General features: G+C 44.1%; 1 protein-coding gene across 6 annotated transcripts in view; it reads right to left on the bottom strand.

The window, feature by feature from the left end:
* The window catches only part of MRE11 (DNA repair and meiosis protein (Mre11)), a 154643-nt gene that overhangs the window by 30260 nt on the left and 105084 nt on the right, over positions 1-19299 (bottom strand). For all 6 annotated transcript variants that reach the window (XR_015543885.1, XM_087400837.1, XM_087400839.1 and 3 more), the window contains one exon: positions 1421-1653. Coding sequence is in view for 5 of the 6 variants with exons in the window: in XM_087400837.1 (XP_087256963.1) it covers positions 1421-1653 (233 nt within the window). In the remaining variant the exon portion in view is untranslated. The remainder of the gene's footprint in view (positions 1-1420; positions 1654-19299) is intronic.

Here is a 19299-nt window from a genome sequence, read left to right on the forward strand (position 1 = left end):
TCATGCCAATTCCCTTCGGCAAGAAAGTATTTACTGGAGTGCTGTTTTTGATCCTCCATTGGCCCTCCAAGAGCCGATTCGGGCATATAATCTCAGCAAATTGGGGATCAGGTGTATAAATGACGTTGTTGATGCTACTGGTCAAATGCTTTCCTTCCCTCAAGCCATGGCTTCTTATCCACTAGCCATGCATCACAGATTTATTTGGCAAAAAATTGCTGAATTGCTGCAGCCTTTTCTTCCCATCCCTCCTTTATCTAACAGGGACCGATTACACGATTGGCAGTTATACCCGGTGGGCTCAAATTCTCGTCCTGTTACTCTTTTTGACCTAACGGTTAGCACGACATACTCTTTCCTCCAGCCGTCACCATGGATTCACTTACATGCTAATTCTCTTTGGCATATGGCAAAATCACTTGCTTGGTGGCGAAAGAATCTCCGCAATTTATGGAGGAGCAAATTGCCTCTCAAGCAAAAGCTTTTCCTATGGCGTTGTCTTACAGGAACCTTATCCGTGGGGGTCACTCTGGCTCAACGAAGGATTGCATCTGCTTCTTGTCTTCGATGCATGGCCCCTTCTGAAACGGTGCCTCATTTGTTTTGGATGTGCTCCAACACTAAGACCTTCATATGCAAAATTTCCATGTTGCTTCGCCTTCGTTTCCCTAACTCTCCTTTTAAGAAACATTTTTGGCTTTTTGGCAGACTTCCTACAACCTTGGTCCATTACTCTTTATTTTTGTACTGGGTTAGATATTGGGCTTTTTGGACCATATGGCAGGATCACAACATGAGATATTTTGGGAATCCGTTCTTGCAATCTTATGAATATTTCAGACTCTCCCTACGGCAATCTATCTATGATGCTTGCCATCAAGGAGATCTTCCTCAGTCATGCCTGGAAATAGTTTCTCTTTGCTTTTGATTTCCTGTTGAGGCTCTCTGTTTTTTGAGACCCTCATGTAAATCTTGCTGATAATATACCTCTCATGGATTTACCCCAAAAAAAAAAAAAAAAGTGAGTGAGAGAGAGAGAGAGAGAGAGAATCTATCTAGATGAATGGATAGATAACGAGAGGCATTGTCATCTTGGACAGTCACCCTCTCAAAATAATGTTAAATATTTATAATCCTAGCATACTGTCAAAACAATTGACGGGTTTCTCTTCAAGCATAAAAGTTCACGAAAATGCCACTATAAACCACAATGCAAGTGTGCTAGTTCGGATAGAAGAAGACACCACACGTACTGCATGCTCATAGCATCATTGTTTCTAGTATTTTGATTATGGAAGCCACGCATAGGATTCCCCTAACTGCATTGTGGAAACCCAGAAATAAACCACCTTTACGATTACTTCCGAGAAATCATTGTACTGCAACAGCTTTCACAACTTTAACACCAGAGAAACTTGACCTTTGGGAAGGACGTGTGCTTATGGACATATCTAACGTGGTCTGCTTGTAGCCCCCTCGAGAACCTCTACCCCTGCCCCTGGTAGCTGCAGATCTGCCACCACGGCCCCTGCGTGAAGCTGATGACTGGCTTGCTTTGGTTGCAGGTGTTTGGAGACCATCTCTCAACTCCGTATCCATGTCTTCTTCATCACTGAATGCATCCTTGTTGCTGATATTTGGAACATAACTGCCCTGAGGTACAAAAACAATAGTCATTCCTTTTCTGGTCAGATATTGATCTTCTCCTCATTGCATCCTTAACACACGAAAACCGAGATAAAAACAAAATACCATAAAGCTATATATGAAAATTGTCCATGATTTAGAAAAAGAAGGGACACAAGCTTGCAGTTATAATTCTATAAAAACAAACACAGATAATGAAGAAAAGGGGTAGGGGACAGATTAGAGAAAGAGGGATTTAGGAGAGGAAGGGTGAGAAAGAAAGAAAGTTTATTTAAGTCTTCGGAAGACCAATGGGTCTATGAGAGTATGAGAAACCTGATACAAAATAAGCTGAAAGGCTAGAGCTACTAAACGAGCATCAACACCCATACAAACTAAAATGTCACATATTCATAATACAACATCATGTCAATATTAAGACCACTATGGTCATCTCTATCCTCATTACCATTACATGTCATCAGAGTACATGGCAAGGTCCGGTCCAGTATCACAACTGCAGCCCCCCTCCCTCTCAAGGACAATGGGGGAGTGGTAACATGAAATCAGAGATAAGAGTGTTGTCGACTACCTGTGGGGCACGGCCGTACGCTGTCTCCTAGCAGTGGCTCTGCGTCTGACGACGGCTATGGTGACCCCTGTTGGTCGCGCTCCAACCCTGAACATGGAGGGAATGTCCCCAAGTGTGTATCTACCCTCTGCTAGGTGTGTCGAGCCTCTAGCTCTAAATTACGTCCATGTTGGAGGCCCACGGGACGAGAACCTAGGTGGTCCGGCTAGAACTCAGTGATCATGATCTGAGAAGAGTCTGCTAGTGTGCCCCGTCCCTGTCTCTATGATCTAAGTAAGCACTCTCAGTGCCTGACCGTCTCATGAATGTAAGCGGCCAAACATCTTTGGTCCGCAAAAGAGAGCGGGATAGCATCCTGGAGTTGTCTTCGAAGAGATAGAAGTAGCGCCCTCGGATCTCATAGTAAGGACAAAATTGTTTTTGAGGAAGATTGGGCCAAGTTAGTGAGGGTTAGGCCAATTTCTCTAGGGGATGTTTTGGCCTAGAGAGGGCAAAAAGGAGAGTGTGTGGAGGGAGACTATATAAGTCCACCTTCCTACCCTTTGTAGTTAGTTTTGATGTGACATCTAATCCTCTCTACTCTCCTCCTTCCTCCTTCCTACTTGCTGCCTACACTCTCCTTCTCCCAAAAGTCTCTCTCTTGTTGCCTGCCCTTTTAGCCTTCAGCCACTTTAGCTGCAGCTAGCAACGGAGCTCGCTGAGCTGCTAGCAGCCAGCCAATAGCCCCGCCAAAGCAGAACTACCACTAGCATTGCAGCCGCCGCCAGCAGCAGTTTGCTCCTCGTTGGTCACTTGTTCTTTGGTCACCTGCTCACCTTGCAGCAAGCTCCTAGGGTCTCTAACCCAGAGTTAGGCTAAACCCCTAGCCCAACCCGGGGGTTAGGTTCAGCTAGGGGGTTCTAAAGAAATAGCCAATATGGAATGGCCTACCCTCTAATCCAAATCCCCCGCAACTCCATCAACCTCAACTATCAAGACTTGGTACTCTACAGTTGCAGCCATGACACCCTTTCCGTATGCATGCAATTACCAACAAGAAGGGTCCAAACGGCCCATCATTGGGCAACATGAACAGATTTATTATTTGCAGCAAGCACTCAAAGAGTTAAGGCTTGAGATGGCAGAGAGGTAAGGTTTGAGTAGGGAATAATTGTTGAGGTTGTGAACTTGTGTAAGAATTCTCCTCCTACTCCTTAACTAGTCTCTACAGTCAAAGATATGGTTCGTACTGAAGTACAATCAATCAAGAAAGAAGTGATTGAGGAGTTGGACAAAAAGGTAAACAAGATTTATATCCAAGAAGAGATCAAAGAACACGAAGCCAGACATGATAATGCATTGAAGATTAGAGTGGGGGGGCTCCCTGAAGGATGGTTCAAAGATGATGACTCTTTCAGTGAGACCTTAGCACATGTCAAAGCAGCCATGCTTAATATTGAATGGAAGGTTGATGATGATAATGATGATGATGATGATGATGACGATGGAGCAACTAATATCCGGCACTCCAGAGGACATGCCATCCTTACACTTAAGTCGCGAGATTTATGGATCAAGCTTCTTGACAATCTTACAAGTTGAAAGGGACCAAGATATGGATAGCTGAGGAACTTACACGAGCTCAATTGAAGAATAAGGCAACGGAATTAGCTAAAGCCAGGGCTGTTAGGAAGGATGGAAAATGGCTAGTTTACCATGACGGCGTAGCACTAATCAAAGAGTTTAAATCCAAACCAAAAGACTCTCAATCTCAAATTGATGTATGGCTGATTACTCTTTCAGGCTATTATGTAGGTACTCTAAATACTTGGGGTTGCTTTTGCACTCCCTTGAGCTGCAATGTGCCCTCTCTAAAGTAGGTGTATGAGATGGTTTTTTTGCTGTCCCATAGACTTGTTGGTCTCCTGTGGACATTAATAGACTCTCTCTCTCTCTCTCTCTCTCTCTCTCTCTCTCTCTCTCTCTTTTCCCCACCTCTTCCTCTCTCTTCTATCCCTTCTCCTTCCTTTTGGTCTATGGCCCTAGCAGCTGCGGGTGACCAGAGATGCTAGTATGCACGTGCAGACAGGTGGTTCGAGAGATTAGGGCTTCACATGGATAGACTTCCTTCCTTCCAGTATAGCATTGATGTGCCATTTCTCCCACTTGGGTATCACGAGGGTAACCAGGTCATACACGAGGACCTCTTGCAGCTACACACATTCAAGAAAACTGGTTGGAACCGAGTGAACTTCTTGTGAAGCTTAACTTCTACAGAGATCACTACCTACGCATTTTGGTGGAGGGCTTTATTGATCCTCCTGTATATACTCGGATTCATCTTCCCCATTCACTGAGGATCGCTATTGGGCAGTTTCGAGTATCTTCGCATCGACTCCTCACCAAGCTGAGGGAGTACCTAGGGAGAGGTGCATATGCACCTTGTATGATCTACTAGGAGATCGAGTCGGAGGAGCATTTCATTTTTAGATGCCTAGTATAAATTTTGAGGTGATGGTTAGGCACCAAGGCCCTACTGTAAATAGGCTGTAAATAGGACATACTCCATCATGCTTGCCACCAAGGTCAAAAGGAAATGTGATAAATTCATTTGCCTTGGGTGTTCGTGGTAATCCATCTTGGCAAGATCATCATCACAAAGCTTCATAATCACATAAGTTCTGGCTGTCCCCATGGTTTTTGTTTTGCACAACACATTGTGTTTTGCTGTCCACCTTCCTTCACATGGGAAGCATTGATTGCTTTGCCATATACCCCATATGGTAGCTTCAATGAGTGGTTCAATGAGCTGTCTTTGCATTGCATCTCTAGTTATGCTGTCCTTACCAAATGTGAAGAACTGAAAATCATCTTCATTATAGCTGCAGTATTTGGACTCAAACAACTCAATAAGTTTCTCTAATCCCTCAGACAAATCAGGCCTGCTAGGAATCATGTAACCATGGTCCCACAATGTCTCCCTGTCACTAGATACACCTAAGTCCAACCTCTTGACCACAAAATATTCAAACACATTGTTTGAACCTGTTTTGGCAGAACATGGAGGGGGCATTGGATGCAACAGGTAAATCTTTGACCTCCATTTGCTTCAGGCTGAAAAAGGTCAGCTTTGCATGTTACTACTGCAGTAAGAAGACAGCACAAACATGGACATCCCCCAAAAGCTATTAGCCATGTGCCCCATAGTCTTGAGCATGTGTCACCACAATGTAGATATCGTAAGTCAAAGTACAGTTGACCATTTATTTGATCATAATTAAAGAGTTTTCATATGTGTTAATTATGGTCAAAGAGTTCTTTTAATGGTCAAAGATACTTGACTCTGGTCAAGTAAACCTGACTTCGATCAGGAAGACTTGGTTCATTACCAAGAGGGTTAACTGCGGTTAACCAGAGAACCACAGAGCTGACTATGGTCAGAGAGTGTTGACTTCGGTCAACGAGACTTGGCATGCGCCAAGAGGGTTAACTACGATTAACCAAGATGTGCCAACTTCGGTTGGAGAGTTGTACCAACTTCGGTTGGAGAGACTTGACTATAATTGAGGTGCCTCGACCCTTGGTCAAAGCCTCTTAATTATAATCAAGAGTGTTGACTCCGGTCAACCAGAGAATAAATATATATTTTTATATTTGTTATGTGTGCACATGTGTTCAGTGGGGACACCCACCGTGACTAGAATTAGTCCACAGTGTGTTATTTGCATGCGGCACTAGGAAGAGTTATTTTCCTAAGCGCTACGGAAGCCTAACAAGAGTCTAGGAGGCGGTTCGCGTGACCAAGTTCTTTGAAGACTCCAAAGTTGCCCTTAGTGGCATGTAATTAGGAAAGTAATGTAGAAATTGACAAGTGGCTTGTTGCCAAGAAGGGGAGCCTGAGAGCTCATGTAATTTAATTCACGTTTTGGATTTTGTATGAACAGCTTCCCTGCTGAACTCATGTATTGCATTTTCTCTCTGATGAATAAAACCTTCGGGGAGGTCCAGCCCGACAATTGTCATGGGCCCTAGTGTACCTGTTGAGAGAGGGAGAGAGGGAGAGAGGGAGAGAAAATGAGAGTGTCTTTGCTATATTTACGAAAGAGGTTTCGTAGCAAATGAAGGTGTAATTGATGTCTTTCCAGAGCGAGTGGTTTTTCAAGCCTTCGGGGTTTCATTGGTATCAGAGCTATTGGTTCATCTCTTTCCTTGGAGATGACAAGGAAAGAGATGGTCTGAGAGAATTGGACGCCACAAATGGAAAAGAGTAGCAATCGACAGCTGAAACCGACTCGTTGGTGAGAGACAGCCATTACCACTCATAAACGACAGAAATTATGCTTTCCTAAACTCTCCCTCACTCCCTCTCTCTGAAGATGCACTAGGGCCCAGGACAAAACGTCGGGCTGGACCCCCCCAAAGGTCTTTATTCATGAGAGAAAATCTGTTACAGAAGTTCAGCGTAGAGCTGTCTGGAAAACCTCTCCACGTTACAAAACGTGAATAATCCACTTTATTACAAGAGCTTCAAGCTCAATTCAAATTGGCAACATGCCACTTGTCTAGAATCTAAACTAAGTCCTATTACATGCCACTAAGGGCTATTCTGGAGTCTTCAAAGCTCTCGGTCACACGAACCGCCTCCTAGATGCTTGTCAGGCTCCCATTACGCTGGAAAAATAATCCTTCCTAGTACCTGCAACAATTAATTAAAGCGCACCACCATGGTACCCATTAATTGTTAGCGCTTTGCATGCAAATAACACACTGTGGACTAATTTCTAGTCACGGTGGGCGTCCCCACTGAACACATGAGCACATCTAAACAAATATATATACAAATAAATATATATATTCTCTAGTTGACCGGAGTCAACACTCTTGATTATAATTAAAGAGCTTTGACCAACGGTCAAGGCGCCTTAATTATAGCCAAGTCTCTCCAACCGAAGTTGGCACATCTTGGTTAACCGGGGTTAACCCTCTTGGCGCATGCCAAGTCTTGTTGACCGAAGTCAACACTCTCTGACCGCAGTCAGGTTTACTTGACTAGAGTCAAGTATCTTTGACCTTAGTCAATCCTTTGACATTAAAATAACTCTTTGACCATGATTAACACATTTAAGACTCTTTAATTATGATCAAATAAATGGTCAACTATACTTTGACTTAGGATATTTACATTGTGGTGACATCCCCTCGGCTTCTATCAGTTGACCTCAACTGAAAAGCTTCCTTGTAAACATCCAAAGGCTGTGGATGGTCGGATAACATGTCTTCGTCCATCCACTTGGCATCTAATGCTGTATGATTCTTGAATTTTACAAGATACCTGTAAAACTCCTTACCCTGAGGGCCTTTACGTACAGTATGGTACACAATTTGGGTCCCTGAAATTTCTTTAGAAGGCTCACATGGAATGCATTGTGAATCCTCCAATGCTCTGGCAATGCTAATCTGTATGCAACTTCATTTATTGTTTCTGTAACCCTGAAAGGGCCATAGTATCTGGGAGATAACTTTGCATACACTTTCTATTTGCCTTTAAACTTGCGGAGCCTAGCTTTTTCAAATCTCAAAAGTACCCAATCCCCTTCCTTGAGATCTAACTGTCTCCTATGCTTATCTGCAGCTCTTTTATGTTTCTCTTGAGACCTTTCAATTGTTGTCCGGACTTGGCTATAAGCTGTTTGGTGTTCTCTCACAAACCGATCAGCTGCAAATATTTCATCTTTGGTCCTCAATATAGGTGGCAAAATCACCTTCCCATATATGACCTCAAAAGGGGCTTTTCCTGTAGAGCTATGTACTGTATTATTGTAAGCAAACTCTACTAGCGGTAGGTACTTTTCCCAGTCTGAACTTTGGTCACCCACGTAGCATTTCAGCATATCCAAAATTGTAGAATTTGCTACTTCACTTTGACCATCTGTCTGGGGATGGAAAGAAGAAGAAAAATTCAGATTCGTCCCCATGTTATCAAATAAAGCTCTCCAGAATAGACTGGTCATTCTGGGATCGCGATCACTAACAATGGACTTAGGCATACCATGATGTTTAAAAATTTGTGCCATGAAAAGCTTAGCCATATGATCTACCTTTATGGTTTTGCGAACCGGAATGAAATGAGCTTGTTTGCTGAATCTATCAATGATAGTCCAAATCCCATCATTCCCTGATTTTGATCTCGGCAAATCAAAAATAAAGTCCATTGTAATACTTTCCCATGGTGCCTAAGGCACGGGAAGAGGCATAAGTAGGCCAGGTGCCTTCCGTCTATCATACTTCACTTTCTGACACGTAAGGCATTCGGTAACAAACTGATGTATATCTTTCCGCATCCCTGGCCAAAAGAAATACCTCTCTAGTGCTAGAGTTGTTGCTGTAATTCCTCTATGTCCAGCATAGGGAGGTGCATGGCATTCCCCCAAAATCTTTTTCCTCATCTCCTGGGTGATGCATAGGCAATCATCTTTCATTAAATACCCATCTTTCAGGGAATAGTGACTGGTGGATTGCCCCTCTTGCATTTGCTGTAAAATTTCACCAAAATCTGAATCATGAGCATATTGCTCCCTCATGCCTTCCAGGTCCTGATGATAAGCAATAGTCACATTATTGACCTGGGGTCTTCGGGACAAGGCATCTGCCACTCTGTTCCGAATTCCTGGAGTATGGACAATCTGAAAATGATACATTGACAGCATGTTTGCCCATTTCATATGCTTCTCGGAAAGCTTGGTCTGAGTCAAAAAGTATCTCAGACTTTGGTGATCTGTCTTGACAGTAAAATCTGCACCCAAAAGATAGTGTTTCCATGTATGGATGGCATGAATTACAGCCAATAACTCTCTCATAGATTCCTAGATATCTTTCTGCATCCCGAAGTTGCCTGCTTTCATAGGCTACTACATGACCATTCTGATGCAATGCAGCCCCAACACATTCTCCACAAGCATCGCAATCAACATCAAAAGACTGATAAAGATCAGGGACTACCAGAATAGGCTCTGTAGTCAACTTCTCCTTGAGTGTATTGAATGCTTTCTTCTGTGATATTCCCCATGTGAAGGCTGCATTTTTCTTAGTAAGGTCATGTAATGGAGCTGCGATATCAGCGAAATGTCTGATAAACCTTCTGTAGTAAGAACATAGGCCTAGGAAACTTCGAACTTCATGCACAGTTTTCAGCTCTGGCCATTCCTGAATGGCACGGATCTTCGCTGGATCCATTTGTATCCCATTCTTGGATATTATATGCCCCAGATAGTGGATTTCTTCCAAGAAGAACTCACTTTTCTTGCTGTTTGCATAGAGCTGATGATTTCTCAGCTCTTGAAACACTATAACAAGATGTTCTCTGTGCTCTTCTTCTGTCTTAGAAAAAACTAAGATATCATCAAAGAAAGTACCCGTAAAATGCCTGTACTTTCGGAAGATGCGATCCATTATTCTATTGAATGTGGCTGGAGCATTTGTCAACCCATAAGGCATCACTAAGTATTCATACAACCCAAATGTAGTGCGGAATGCTGTCTTGTGCACATCCTGAGGCTGTATCCTCACTTGGTGATAGCCACTCTTTAAGTCTATCCTGCTGAAAACTGAAGCTCCATTTAATTGATCCAGGACATCATCAATGCGCGGAATAGGGAATCTATTCTTGATGGTCATTTTGTTCAGTGCACGATAATCGACGCACATACGGAATGAACCATCTTTCTTCTGTACTAACAGTACAGGAGAACAAAAAGGAGACGAGCTGGGCTGAATCAACCCTTTGGACAGCAAGTCCTGTACCTGAGCCATAATCTCCTCTCTCTGAGTCGCACTGACTCTATAAGGTGGTCTGTTTGGTGACTCACTACCAGGCATTAACTCTATCTGATGATCTTCTGGTCTCTTTGGGGGTAACTCCCCTGGTAAAGTATCAGAAAAGCAATCTTTCAAGGCATTCCCAAAACTACATCATAATGTTTCAGTGGAGAAATGAAGAAGTCTTCCTGATCCACATAACTCTGAACATGAAGACGGAGCTTCCCTATCAAGGGAGTAACTCGCACAGGATTCCCACAGAACATCTGATCGGCATCTAAAGCCCTGCCTAACTCCTCCGTCTTTATCCCCAGCCTCAGGGCTAGATCCTCTGATATGAAATTATCAGTAGCCCCTGGATCAAATAAAATTAGCGCTTGCTGGTCTCTAACTTTGCCCCATGATAGCAGCAATTCTCGTTCTTCTGGGTTCAAAGCATGACCCAGTATGTCAGGAATTCCCCCCGCCATTGGCTTTTGCGGTCCTCGTGGCTTCTCTGCCTCTTTTCCCTTCGAAGTTGAAGGCTTTTCTGGGCACTGGGCAGCCACATGCCCCTCTTTTCCGCACCTGAAGCATTTCCCATCTCTACGGAATTCCGCTATCTGTTCAGGGGTGAATAGAGATTTGCCCTTATAAGTCTTTGAAAACTGAGTACCCCTCGGCTTCTGAGGCTGAAACCCTTTCTTTTCAGCCTTGGGGTACTCTTTCTTTTCTGATTTTGGAAAATCAGTTTTCTTTTTATCAGCACGTCCTGCATGCAAGGATGGCACTGTAGATGGATCTTGTAGCGACACAAGACTCGCTAGTGAAGCTGAATGCATAAGATCTTGAATATTCTTTGCTCCCCGAGCATTCACTACTGCCTGAATTCTTGGAGTGAGACCTGCTCTATATTTTCTCATTTGGGTGCCTTTGGAGATCTTTTTGAAAGGTGCAACCTGCAAATAAGCATCCCAAAACTTTTGGTTGTACCCATCCACTGTATCTCCTGCATCCATGTGCAAGCTGTCCCAGTCTTGAAGAACATGGTCTCTAAACTGTTTAGGCATAAACTGTTGGTAGAAGGCTTTCTTGAAGTCCTTCCACTTCCTTGGGGCTGACCCGTCTGTGGTCTGCTGTGCACTCCACCATGCACTAGCTGTTGCTGTCAAGTGTAAACTGACCATTCTTAACTTGGAGGATTCTGAAAATTTTTATGTACCGAATGCAGCATCAAACTGTCTGATGAACTGCAATGCTTTGTCTGTATGACCATACTGTCCATTGTAGGTCATAAACTTGACAGATTTTCCTCCCTCTTTAAATTCCTTGGTCTCTTTGGAGACTTTCTCTTCCTAGACTTCTTGTGTTTTCTTCTTTTCCTGGATGGTTTATTTGATAAGGAAGAAGAAGATACAGAAGTCGAACTCGAGGTAGACGGTGAAGGACTAGGAGATCGGTGATGATGCCTCGATCTCTTTTTGCTATGGGACCGTCTCCTATGAGATCTCTCTTTCTCAGGCTGTACACGAGAGTGTGCCTCTGGCATTGGCACGTCATATACTGGATTAGGCATAGCTTCTGCTTGAAACAAATGCTGAGCCCTGGGATCCCTTTTGAGATTTTCCAGCTCTTGTATACGAGTGCGTACCATCTGTTCAAATTCTTGTTGAGTTTGCGGCACATTTCTCTGTCTTGGATGTACATCCCTATCTTGTGAATCCCACTGGATAGGTGATTGATCCATATTCAGAGATCTGCAGATTTCTCACACCGTGTAGGTAACTGATGCACAACTACCTTTGCTTTCCCAACAGAAAAAAAAATACCTCAACAAGAGGTGTTTTGCATTCACAATCTATGCCAGTACTGGCTGTCAGTTCAAGGCATATACCCACACAGTTGCCAAAGCATCAACAACTATATTGCCCTTTTCTGGCTGCTGCAGATGGCTTCAAAAGGCATCTGTTTTTCCCTCTTTTCACTGCTCAAAGGCATGCATACTCTTTTTCTGCAAATCTCTGATTTCTCTACTTTTCTGCTGTTTTCTGACAGTAGAAATCTGCTTTCTCTGTTTTCTCTGTTTTTCTGCTGCTTTTCTGACAGATAAGTGAAAATTGCTAGCAGGAACAATCTCTGCAACTGTTCTTTTTTTTTTTTTTTTGAAAAGAACAGTAACCAGATGGAGTAACTAGCTAGTTACTCTAACCAGACTGACTGGTTCTGGTCTGGTTAGTCTGCAACTGGACTAACTAGACTGGTCACAGTCTGGTTACAGTGACCAGACTGGTCTGGTTAGGTCAAGTTAACTAGACCTCTGACCAGAATTAACTAACCAGAGTTAATTTAACCACTGGTTTGCCACATCAGTGCCACGTCAGCAACTGCCACATCAGCTTTCTGTCAACCCTGCCACATCAGCACCTACCACGTGTCAGTGCCACGTCATCTGCTGAGCTGTCTGCCAGCATGGACTGCCACGTCATCAAGCCCATTGCCCATCTGCCACATCAGCGTCTGCACGTGCATGCCACCTGGCTGCCACGTCACCTCACACGTGTGGTTGCCACGTCAGCTGGACCTGCTGGCTGCCATGTCATCTGTCGGTTAAGCCTGCCACGTCAGCCTAAGGTTCAAACCTTGGCTGGCTGACTGGCGTCGCGCGTCGCGCCTGCGTCGTCGTTACGTCTGCAGTACCTTCTCCACACCTTCGCCAGCACCTCGCTTCAAACATTACGCCTACTCGTTTCCAGCCCGCACCATAGCGTAGCCTCCTCGAGCGCTATTGCCTTCACGCAGTATGCAATTTTGACACAGGAAGTCAAAGATCACCTCGCACGTTCACGCGATACCCAGGCAAACTACGTCGCTCATTGCGTTCTGCAAGGCAACGCAAATACCGACCATTTTTCTCACTGTTTCACTTCGCAAAAATACCCGGAAGATCATGACGCCGTTTTTTTTTTGCATAGCTAACCGTCGATGATGACCTTCCCTTCAGGCTTACTTTCCATCAAATGTTCTAGGCCAAAGCCTGCACTCTTCAGTCTTGGTGAAATCTTACGCTCTGATACCAATGAAACCGACTCGTTGGTGAGAGACAGCCATTACCACTCATAAACGACAGAAATTATGCTTTCCTAAACTCTCCCTCACTCCCTCTCTGAAGATGCACTAGGGCCCAGGACAAAACGTCGGGCTGGACCCCCCCGAAGGTCTTTATTCATGAGAGAAAATCTGTTACAGAAGTTCAACGTAGAGCTGTCTGGAAAACCTCTCCACGTTACAAAACGTGAATAATCCACTTTATTACAAGAGCTTCAAGCTCAATTCAAATTGGCAACATGCCACTTGTCTAGAATCTAAACTAAGTCCTATTACATGCCACTAAGGGCTATTCTGGAGTCTTCAAAGCTCTCGGTCACACGAACCGCCTCCTAGATGCTTGTCAGGCTCCCATTACGCTTAGGAAAAATAATCCTTCCTAGTACCTGCAACAATTAATTAAAGCGCACCACCATGGTACCCATTAATTGTTAGCGCTTTGCATGCAAATAACACACTGTGGACTAATTTCTAGTCACGGTGGGCGTCCCCACTGAACACATGTGCACATCTAAACAAATATATATACAAATAAATATATATATTCTCTGGTTGACCGGAGTCAACACTCTTGATTATAATTAAAGAGCTTTGACCAAGGGTCAAGGCGCCTTCATTATAGCCAAGTCTCTCCAACCGAAGTTGGCACATCTTGGTTAACCGGGGTTAACCCTCTTGGCGCATGCCAAGTCTTGTTGACCAAAGTCAACTCTCTGACCGCAGTCAAGTTTACTTGACTAGAGTCAAGTATCTTTGACCGTAGTCAACCCTTTGACCATTAAAATAACTCTTTGACCATAATTAACACATTTAAGACTCTTTAATTATGATCAAATAAATGGTCAACTATACTTTGACTTAGGATATTTACATTGTGGTGACAACAGCAACGTGATCAAGCGGCTCATTATGCATAAGATCACAAGCGTGAGTGGTTAGGCGCACGGATAGCTGCAGCGATGGAGGCCTGGGGAGCATATTGATGATCCAACTGAGTCACGTTGATTAAATGCATCAGGTAGTTGCTCTCTGTGAGGCAATGCAAGGCTAGGCGTCGACGAAGACCCGAGAGACGAGATGAGTAGCACGTGCTGCTCCTTGGCTGTAGACGATTGACAAAGGACCCTAGGTATGGCGAAGGCAACCGGCCAAACAAGGGTGCACAGGTAACGTCTCCACGCAGGCACATGGTCGACGGAAGGATGATGGTGATCATCCTTAGCAAGATGCCTCCACGCAGAGCGATACCATCACACTGAGAGACGTCATCATGTGAAGACAATTCCTTCGACAGGGCACACGTTGTGAAGCTTCTCTCCAAAAGCAAGCGATGCTTCGTGACGCAGATTCGTCATATGCTGAAGGTCCCGCAACGTGTGAAGCTGATGGTCTCCAGAAGGCGCGACGCGCGACGTCGACCAATTCACAGCCAGAAGGTCTGGAACCTTAGGCTTGATGATGTGGCAGACCTTACACGTGGCACTGACGTGGCAGGCAAGGCAGGCCTGAGAGATGCTAACATGGCAGCCAGCTCAGATGCTGATGTGGCAGGACATGTGACAGGTGACGTGGTGCCCACACGTGTGATTGACACGTGAGATCCAGTTAGCTGACTCTGGTTAGTAGACTGGTTAGAGGTCCAGGTAGTTGACCCAACCAAACCAGTCTAGTGACTGTAACCAGACTGTGACCAGTCCAATTAGTCCAGTTGCAGATTAATCAAACCAGAACCAATCAGTCTGGTTAGAGTAACCAGTAGTTACCCATCTGGTTACTGTCACACCCAAAAAAAAAAAAAAAGAGACAGTTGCAGAGACTGTTTCTGCTAGCAGTTTTCACCTGTCTGAGAGAATATTTACTGTCAGAAAAAGCAGAAATCAGAGAAAAATCAGAGATTTGCACAAGTAAAAGAATGCATGCCTTTGTGCTCAGGAAAAGAGGAATCAGATGCATACTCAGTGCTTTTTGCAGCAGCCAGAAAAAGGGGCAATATAGTTGTTGATGCCTTGGCAACTTTGTGGGTATATGCCTTGAGTTGACAGCCCGGTACTGCCATAGATTGTGAATGCAAGACACCTCTTGTTGAGGTAATTTTTTCTCTTTGAAAAGCAAAGGTTGCGTGCATCAGTTGCATACACAGTGTGTGTGAGAAACTTGCAGATCTCAGACGAGTTGATCACCTATCCAGAGGGATTCACAAGATAGGGATGCACATCCAAGACAGAGAAGTGTGCAACAAACTCAGCAAGAATTTGAGCAAATGGTACGCACCCGTATGCAAGAGATGGAAAATCTCAGAAGGGATCCAAGAGCTCAACATTTGTTTCAAGCAGAAAATATGCCTAATGCAGCTTATGATGTGCCAATGCCAGAGGCACACTCTCGTGTACAGCCTGAGAGAGAGAGATCTCATAGGGGACGGTCTCATAGCAAGAAGAGATCGAGGCACCTTCACCGATCTCCAAGTTCTTCACCGTCTACCTCGAGTTCGACTTCTGTATCTTCTTCTTTATCAGATAAACCATCCAGGAAAAGAAGGAAACACAAGAAGTCTAGGAAGAGTAAGTCTTCCACAGAGACCAAGGAATTCAAAGAGGGAGGTAAATCTGTCAAGTTTGTAACCTATAATGGACAATATGGTCATACAGACAAAGCACTGCAGTTCATCAAGCAGTTTGATGCTGCATTCGGTACAAAAAAGTTTTTAGAATCCTCCAAGTTAAGAATGGTCAGTTTGCACTTGACAGCGACAGCTAGTGCATGGTGGAGTGCACAGACCACAAATGGGTCAGCCCCAAAGAGGTGGAAGGACTTCAAGAAAGCCTTCTACCAGCAGTTTATGCCTAAACAGTTTAGAGATCATGTTCTTCAAGATTGGGACAGTTTGCATATGGATGCAGGAGATACAGTGGATGTGTACAACCAAAAGTTTTGGGATGCTTATTTGCAGGTTGCACCTTTCAAAAAGATCTCAAAAGGAACCCAAATGAGAAAGTACAGAGCAAGTCTCAGTCCAAGAATTCAAGCAGTAGTGAATGCTTTGGGAGCAAAGAACATTCAAGACCTTATGCATTCAGCTTCAGAAGCTAGTCTTGTGCCGTTACAAGATCCATCCACGGTACTATCCTTACATGCAGAAAGTGCTGAAAGAAAGAAAACTGATTTTTCAAAATCAGAAAAGAAATAGTATCCCAAGGTTGAAAAGAAAGGGTTTCAACCTCAGAAGCCGAGGGGTACTCAGTTTTCAAAGTCATATAAAGGCAAATCCCCATTCACTCCTGAACAAATAGCTGAATTCCGCAGAGATGGGAAATGCTTTAAGTGTGGGAAAGAGGGGCATATGGCTACCCAGTGCCCTGAGAAGCCTTCGGGTTCTAAGGAGCAGAAAAAACCACAAGTACCACTGAGGCCAATGGTGGGAGTAGTCCCAGATGTTTTGGGGAGTACCTCAGACCCAAAGGAAAAAGAGCTTTTGCTATCATGGGGAAAGATAAGAGATCAACAAGCATTAATCCTATTTGATCCAGGATCTACAGACAATTTCATATCTAAAGATTTAGCCTTGAGATTAGGGATAAAAACTAAAGAGCTAGGCAGAGCTCTTGATGCTAATCAAATGTTTCAAGGGAATCCAGTGCAAGTTACTCCTTTGATTGGAAAGCTTCGTGTCCATGTGCAGAGCTATGTAGATCAGGAGGAGGACTTCTTAATCTCTCCTCTCAAGCAGCATGATGTTGTACTTGGTACACCGTGGTTCCATCGAAAGGAAGTAACAATAGAATACCCTGAGAGGGTGCTGAGTTTTATCCATAGGGGGAAAAACCAGCGTTTAGTTGCTAGGAATAAAGGGGAGACTTGTGAGAGAATGGTGAGTGAGAGAGAGCAAGAGAGAGTGAGAGCTGGAAGCTTGGAAGCTGAAAGCTGAGTTGCAATAGAAGTGTGTGAAGAGTACAACTCAATGAGTGAGAGATGAGGTTTTGTCCTAGTGACAAAACCTTAGTAGTCACTAACCATAGTTAGTGAACTAACTGCGGTTAGGGGGAAAAACCTCTTAAAGAGGGAAAAGTACCCCTAACTAGCTTATTATATTACATTGGTCACTGCTGAATTATATCTATAATTCTAACACCCCCCTACAGTGCCAATGTCATGTACAAGGCTGATCAATCACCAAACGGATATAAGTTTAGGGCACTGCGAAATGCCTCAAACTTTTCACGTGGTAGTGCTTTGGTGAAAATATCTGCAACGTTGTCATGTGTGGACACAAAGATCATACTGATCTCTCCTGCATGCAACTTCTCTCTGACGTAGTGATAGTGAACCTCAATGTGCTTCGTGCGAGCATGAAACACTGGATTCTTTGCCACTGCAACGGCACTCTAACTATCAGTGAAAATTGGAGAAGGACCCTCCAAAGACAGATGAAGATCAGCAAACAGACATTGCAGCCAGACACATTCAACTGTTGCTGTGAAAGCTGCCCTGTACTCAGCTTCACATGATGAGGTAGCCACTGTAGATTGTTTCTTACTCAGCCAGGAAATGCAAGATTTACCCAAAAAGAAACAATTGCCACTAGTGGACTGCCTAGTGTCATAATCACCAGCCCAATCTGAATCACTGTAGGCATGCATCTGCAAGTCATCCCCCCTGGGAAATAACAAGCCAAAAGACTTCGTGCCTTGCAAATAACGGAAGATGCGCTTAACTGCCTACCAATGCATAGTTTTTGGGCTGTGGATGTACCTGCTCACTTGAGATACTGCAAACTGAATATCAGGTCTAGTGTTGCAGAGATATATGAGGCATCCAACAGCCTGACTGTAAAGTGTGGCATCAACTAATTCTCCTGCATCATGCATTGTGAGTTTCAGCCCCGGCTCCATGGGAGTGGCTATGGGCTTACACTCATGCATGTTAAATCTGTCCAAGAGTTTCTGAACATACTTGGACTGAGACATAATAGTGCCACGTCTCTCATGAGAGAACTGGATCCCCAAATAAAAGTGAAGCAGCCCCAAATCTGACATGTCAAAGTTGGTCTGCAAATCAGCTTTGAAATCTGCAATTTTGTCTTCATTGGACCCTGTGAGCAGTAAGTCATCGACATAAAGAAGGATGACTAAAATTTCCCCCCCATCCATCTTGATGTAGAGGGTGCCCTCAGTAGGACTATTGTGCAACCCCTTGCTGGTCAAAAAGGCATGGATCATGGCATACCATGCATTTGCTGTAATTTCAAAGCCCAGAGGTTGTTTGACATACACCTCTTCCACAAGTCCCCATTTAAGAAGGCTGTTTTTATGTCCAACTGATGAACATTCCACTCAAAATGTGCAGCCATTGCAATAACTGATCGGATGGTGGTCATCCAGAATGTAGGAGCGAATGTCTCCTCATAATCTATGCCCTTTTTCTGAGCATAGCCTTTAGCAACCAGCCTTGCCTTATATCTATCAATGGAGCCATCTGGGTTCCGTTTGACCTTGAAAACCCATCGTGTGCCAATGGCATGTTTACCCGGTGGCAAGTCTACAACATCCCAAGTCTGATTTTTTGCAATGGACTGCAACTCATCGTGCATGGCATTTATCCAATGCACATTATCCTTTGCCTCTTCGAATGTGGCACGCTCCTCCTCATCAAGAAGAGTACCTGCATATGCTGATTCCACTGAATTAGCACCTTCCATGTGCCGTGCTGCACTGCGAGTCCTGCCAGGTAATGGAGCATCAATTTTACTCTCCCTGAGAGTCTGTAACAGCCAGTTTGGGACTGTTTTTGCTGCATGTATGTCTGCAATTTCTTGCTGCACCACCTGTTCCACTGCCTGTGGAGGGGGCAAGACATCCTGTGGCGGAACTAAAGCATCTGGAGGTTGCTGTAAATTCTGATTTGCATCAGAAAAATCAGCAGGGGAACCCAAGGCAATGGGTAGCAACCCCTCAAAGACATCCTCTGAAGAAGAAGGCATTTGAAATTCAGCCTGAGTGTGAGCTGAATTTTCAGAAAATATCACATCTCTACTTACTATGATCTTGCATGTAGCAGGATTGTAGAGATGGTACCCCTTGCTTTCTGCACTGTATCCAACAAATATGCATTTGATGGCTTTATCTGACAACTTGTGCCTAAATTCAACTGGCACATGGGCATAAGCAAGGCATCCAAAGACTCAGAAGAGATCCACTGAAGGCTTC

The sequence above is a fragment of the Dipteris shenzhenensis genome, chromosome 29 (assembly GCF_047967505.1).
Source record: "Dipteris shenzhenensis isolate YYH24624 ecotype China chromosome 29, Dip_SZ_1.0, whole genome shotgun sequence".
In the NCBI taxonomy this organism is placed as follows: domain Eukaryota; kingdom Viridiplantae; phylum Streptophyta; class Polypodiopsida; order Gleicheniales; family Dipteridaceae; genus Dipteris; species Dipteris shenzhenensis.